The sequence below is a fragment of the Haemaphysalis longicornis genome, unplaced genomic scaffold (assembly GCF_048455015.1).
Source record: "Haemaphysalis longicornis isolate Haplotype H1 unplaced genomic scaffold, Haemaphysalis longicornis Haplotype H1 scaffold_2, whole genome shotgun sequence".
NCBI classification, from domain to species: Eukaryota; Metazoa; Arthropoda; class Arachnida; order Ixodida; family Ixodidae; genus Haemaphysalis; species Haemaphysalis longicornis.
In genome coordinates, this window is record NW_027526295.1 from 176834796 (window position 1) to 176841080 (window position 6285).

Sequence of the window (6285 nt, forward strand, 5' to 3'; positions counted from 1 at the left end):
ACATACCCAGTAGTTAGGTTAGGGGGTAGCGAAGTATGCCTCAGGCAAAAATTGCTGCTCTACGCCCATCAGGTAACTTTTAATCTCGCTCAAAAGATTTTTGTACTCTTTGCCGGTCTTGACGCTCTTCGACGGCTCGAATTACGTCACTAAGGCCATGTAGCGGCTGTTGAACAATTTTGGTTAAGTTGCAGCAATGAACGCTTTTCGATAGCAACGTAAAAAAAGCGACAAAAACAAAGCAGGAATAGTAGGCGTATCTGGTGCGACGAGCAAATCCCGCAGTCGCGCTCGGCGCTGGCGATAACTATAGCTTTCGCATTGGTTCCAGACGCGAAGGAAAGTGTGAACGCGCTTATCGAAAGTGTGGCAGGGTGCATAGTGTGAACGCACACTCTAGCCGTGGATCAGCTTCGCTGCAATGCATTCGAGTGATCAATCTATGCTGAAACAAAGCAAATTCCACGAATGACAGTAGTGCGGATAAATTTTGACTTAGAAATGTGATCTGCGGTGCAGCGTTCTGCAGTGCACAACGTCATGTTTGGATTGCGTGATACCACAGCACAGAGCAAACTTTTGAGTCAGATCGTGTGCTCGACATCGTCATTGATTCATCACTCCAACTTTGTCGAATTCATTATGGTGAAGATGAACCAAGGGATTGCCTGAGTACACATGATTAGTCAAACAAAAAAAATTCAAATGGAGACAAACGGTGTATGAGGGATTACGCATACATAACAATTTTCGGATGCAGTCCACATGAGCTTGTGGTCTCCTATTCCGTATTTATAGTTCCCGCTGTAGGAGCCGAATTGACCTTATTTTATGGGCACTTCCCGAACAGGTACATTGATGGCGCCGCCGACGCTCGGCTACTGGGATCTGAGGGGCCGTTGCCAGGCCATTCGCAACTTGCTCGTGCACAAGGGCATTGAGTTCAACGACAAACGGTACAAGTTCGGCCCCGCGCCCGGCTTCGGCCGCGAAGACTGGCTCAAGGAGAAGTTCACGCTGGGCCTCAGGTTTCCCAACCTACCGTACTACATCGACGGTGACGTCAAAATTGTTCAGAGCAAGGCCATCCTTCGCTACCTGGCCCGAAAATACGACCTCGACGCCAGGTATGGTTCTCCCGTGAGCGCTCATGGATTGTCGAGCGGCAAGTTTAAAAAGATTAAAACGCCCCATTTTTGCTTGCAAGAATTACTAAACGTGTGTCTGGAAGATTTCAATGATGTAGACGTACGGCCATGTCTGTTAACTAGAATTTCTGTTATGAGCTCCCTAGTCCTTTAGCAGTGATGCTGTTTAAGCTGCTGGATGGTCCGGAGAACGTGTGCAGGAAAACAAGTGAACAAGTAATTAAACAGTGTTAATTTGATACCTAAGATGCCAATACTTGGGATGTAAGAAAGGTCACGGCAAGTCACGTGACTACTTCATGATCCATACGAGTCATGCGACATGATAAGGAATCATATTCACGGTGACAAGATTCTTTTTGCACATCACGTGAACAAGTAATTCAACACCATTCATTTGACACCTATGATGTCAATACGCGTGAGGAAATAAGCGTCATGGTAAGTCACGTGACTAGCTGATCATCCGTACGAGTCATGCGACATCATAACAAATCATATTCACAATGACAGGCTTCTATCGCGCGTCACGTAGACAAGCAAAGCAATAGCGCTCACGTATTGGCGGTGACGTGGTTGCTCGTACAAATGTAATGAATGTATTAAAGCTCATGGTAAGTCACGTGACTATTTCGTGGTTGCACCTAATAGAAGAATGTCCTTTTCGTGTTCGTTATATGACTCTCACTTGCGCTGGTTGTTCCAAATAATTGTGGCTTGTGCTGGCAATGTTTCAGTTGTACCAGTCCTGCAGCTCTCATGTCACATGGTATTATGAAGATGTCCCGCCAGGATACAGGATAAGCCAATCAAAGACATTTGATTGATATGGATGACATCATAATTTAGAGCAGGCTTCCGGTAAAGCTAATGTCAAAATCACATGAATATTTGGTTTCGAGAGTTTGGCTTTCTGGCTGTTTTCCCTAACATATCGGGTAAATGAGTAATTTAAATGCATTAATTCATACCCATGATACCATCCTCGGGATGATATCGTAATTAGGCGAGATGGGTTTAAAGTGACATGACATTGTATCGGTGCGCACTTTCTAAGTTATCTGCTTTAAAGGGGTCACGGGACCTAGTTAACCCAACTTGGATGGAAATACACTGTGCCTTAAGGTGTTGGATGCGCCTAAGTTACATTCCGCTCGCGTCCGTTCTGCCCTGAGTGACTCCCGGATTATATTGGTTAGCGCCTGGAAACCATTGGTTGAGTAAAGGTTTACAGTTTGTTGTTTCTTGTTGATTGATGATGATCTGCGTTGGTGCCTGATGGTGACGGCACTGACGACACGACGACGATGAGAGTTGTTGAGGGTTTTAAAACTGTATATTTATACGGAAGACATATACAGGATATTTACACACTGAAGTAGACAGAGTAAAAAATAAAGTGGGTTCCTAGGTAAACTAGGACTTTGTGCCCGCGGCACCCCCGTCAGCGACGGACCCTGACCTAAGACTACCCAAGTGGTGAGATCCTCCCTAGCCTGACCTGGCTAGCCCGGCAATACGCCGGCCCTGCATAGCTCATAAAAACCCTGAGGATTCGACCCCGAGACCTCGTGTCTCGTGGTTTTAATGGGTTACTTAGGCCCCACCCCCGATACACAGGCCAATCGGTATCTCCTGGGCACCTGATAGGATGGATTAGTAAGTCCGGGCCTAAACCACGGTGGGCAACGCCCGCCGTAACCCTCAAACACTGGTCACTCTCTCTCTCTCCAGAAAAAAAAGGAAAGGATCAAAAACAAACCAAACAAACACGATAAACACTCAAAAACCCGCGAAAACACGTGCAAGCGCCAGGGACACGCTTCCACGAACGCTGTCTTCATCGCCTGTTCCCACGCATCTCGTCCGAGACAGGACAGCTACTCAAGCCAGCTGAAACCCATAGGCATCCGTCTTAACGACCCGGCGCGTCCCCAAGATTCTCCGCCGTTGACAGGCGATGCCCCGTTAATTGGACCGTGGGCCAGAAACAGCGCGCAGGGACAAAAAGACACGGCGGCCGGCTCAGGCGTCGCCTCTGCCGCGCCCATCCCGGGCCGCAACGCGCGCACCCTCGCACGCCTCCACTCCGCGCGCGCACTGGCCAAGAAAAGGCAAGCTATCGCCATAAATCGGCCACTGTCTAACCACAGTTGACAGCTCCACGCTCCCCGTCTCCACCTGCTCGACGGACCAAATGGTTTTACAACCCGCTAATGGCTAAACGCGCGCGCAGGCCGCCCCCGAAGCATCCAACCCACGCTTTCCCACGCTCGTACTGTGATTTGCAACACACTGTTCAAAACAACGTCGCAGCCCAGCTGAGGCTCAAGACAATTCGTCTCCGCGCAGTCGGCATGATCCCAAGGCCGTTCGCTCTTACCAAGCTGGCTGCCATAAAGCCCTTCATGCGCCCGCCAGGGAACAGCCGCTTCCCACGCGTTCGACTCTGCAGCGTCGCTGTTACCTGGAACCCCTACAGGTTGGCACCTGGATTATATTCACTGGCGCTTGGATTATACTAAGCGGTAAATCCTGTAGAGTGGCAGCTGTCGGAGCAGCTGTCGGGCCGGGGAAGAAGAAATATTATGGCAACAAATTAGGGCTACCTTATGATGGAGTGGAAAAGTGTGTCCAACTGCCTAACATATCATCATCATCACCTTATGGCTTAAAGCGTTGGCTAGTCGCCAATCGTTACACATTTATCTCAGATTAGCGTTACGCAGACGTAACTCCGAACCTTGCGACGCAGCAAGCAGCGTCAAACGGTTTCCATCAAGCGGTGTGTACCGTTTCACGTCAAAGCTCGAAGTGTAATTTAAAGCCTGACGTCAGCCCATTACGTATCCCCGCGTTCCGGCTGCCTGCATGCTACCTTTTGGGGCAGCACCGTACAATCGCATGTTCCAGTATAGACCACATGATGACGCTACTAACGCTACCTCGCACTTGCCCGCATTTGCATAGCGAAGCGTAACGGATTCTTAGTGGGAACCTACTGTGCCTGTGTGTGTAACCGTACACACAATCACGAGGTTCACGTTTTGGCAGACCTAGCATCGTCAACCTGTACCCGCAGCTTTACGTACAATGAGGTGGTGATGGCTTTAATTCTGCCCGCAAAAAATAAATTCAACGCCCCGCTCGGTGGTGCCTCTGGTATTGTGTGTATTAAAATGAAGCAGACGTTCTGGTGGCTAATTGATCTTAGATGTACTTCCTTTTGTCATTTGATGACACCTCTGGTACGTAGATGGGTGCACTAATCTCAGTTTCGAGAGAAAAAGGTCCCCCACCAAGTAACGAAAAAGAAAAACTTAAAAGATGTACCCTCCCGACCAGATGGGCGTCCGTCAAACCCTTGACTTAATCTTAGTTGTATGCATATTGCCGAAAAACGTGAGGAGATCGCGCCCATAGGGAGCGACAAAAGGAGCAGCAGTGCAAACGTCGACATCGGTGTTCCGCAGCGCGCGGAGTACCGGCTATGATGCTGCCAGTGCTGTCAGTGCTACGCGTATTATAATCCCTCAATTTCCGTTCTGTCCATTTCTACCCTCTTTTCTTCATATCACCTCACCCATCCCTGACTCAGTCTTCATTGAGATTATCTCAGCCCGATAGGCAGTTATCGGCTGAGTCATTTCCTTCTTTTCTCTTTCAATAAAGCAACACGAGCACGCACGCTCAACAACGGTGTTATGCGGCTGGCATCGATGAAGCTCACGCACCGAGCGCATGCAGCAAACCTGGCACGAGCAGGGCGCACTTTTCGTAAGGCAGACGTCCCGAAAATCAGGCCGTCTGCGGCTCTGCGCCATATACACCCCCGCTGTAAGAGTCAAATGACACCAGCAAAAAATGACAAGCAGTTTGAGAAAGCATCCTACATGCATTGCTGGTATCGGCTGCTCTATGGGCATGAAACAATCGGCTAGGTTTCAGAGTAAACACACATAATCAGTGAGTATTTATTGGGTCGGATCATCCTCGGTTATCATGATCGCGTTCGCGAAGTGTTCGCGCGCTCACAGGTTTGTCACTACCTGGGCGAGACCTGATGCTGTTCATGTAAGAGCTGGAACATCGCATTACTCTTATATGCCAGGAAGTACGATACGCTGTTGTCCAATTCCCGTAAACGCGGCCGACACCTACTCAGCGCATTATTTTTATTCGGCGGACTCACTACAAACAATCGCTTACATGGTAGCGACTGGCTATCAAAGTGATGACTTGCTATCGGGATACTCATGAAGAAAGTGGCCGTGTATGCATAGTTGGAACTACTATCGGCCTCCTGACAAATTTGAGGTGACGCCTGTTCAATGAAGCCTGCTGGGTGTACATTGCTTACGTTGATGATCAAAAAAGTTTATGTGCCGCTTTGCTCCGTCATTAAATAAGCTTCGTTGCAGGAATGAAGCAGAGCACCAACTGCTGGACATGCTGGGAGCGCAGGCTCACGACCTGGCCTGGGGGCTGGTGGTGCTCGCGTTCAACCCCAACTTCGACCAGGAACGGCGCAAGTACGAGGAACAAATGGAGGAAAAGCTGCGCCCTTGGTCCGAGGAGCTCGAGGGCAAGCAGTGGGTCCTGGGGGCCAGGATGTCCTACGCGGACTTCGTCCTCTACGAGGCGCTCGACTGGAACCACGAGTTCAAGCCCGACGTGTTCCAGAAGTTCCCCAACTTGACGGGCTTCATGAAGCGTTTTGAAGAGCTGCCCAACATCCACAAGTACTTCACTTCGGGCAAATACAACAAGTGGCCTATCACGGCGCCATATGCCAAGTGGGGCTTCAAAAAGGAATAGCTACGCTTTGTGTGCAGCTTTCTCCGCAGACCTCCTCGTCTTCCCTCATTAAAAGGGAAAAAAAATAAGGTGTATGTGTCCTTTCTTTATCTCTGGGGTGCGAATTCTAGAAGGATGAGAGAGGGGTGTGAAGTAGACTCGCTTCAACTGCACGACGAAAATTGCATGGCAAGACAATCAAGATGTAGGTAAACCACCGGAATGAGTGAGAGCATGGGCGACGAATTAAAAAAAAAACCGTTCCTTGCGGAAAGAAAAAGTCCAGAAAAGCGCGAAATCTAAAAGCGCATTTACGCTTAAAGTGAGTCGAATCGATCGT

General features: G+C 49.2%; 1 protein-coding gene across 1 annotated transcript; it reads left to right on the forward strand.

Moving 5' to 3' along the window:
* Window positions 1-854: 854 nt before the first annotated feature.
* On the forward strand, window positions 855-5966 carry LOC144167528 (glutathione S-transferase-like). Its single transcript, XM_077696771.1, has 2 exons — window positions 855-1127; window positions 5570-5966. Exons 1-2 carry the CDS (start codon window positions 859-861, stop codon window positions 5964-5966), a joined length of 666 nt encoding a protein of 221 aa, XP_077552897.1. The 5' UTR covers window positions 855-858.
* Window positions 5967-6285: the final 319 nt, after the last annotated feature.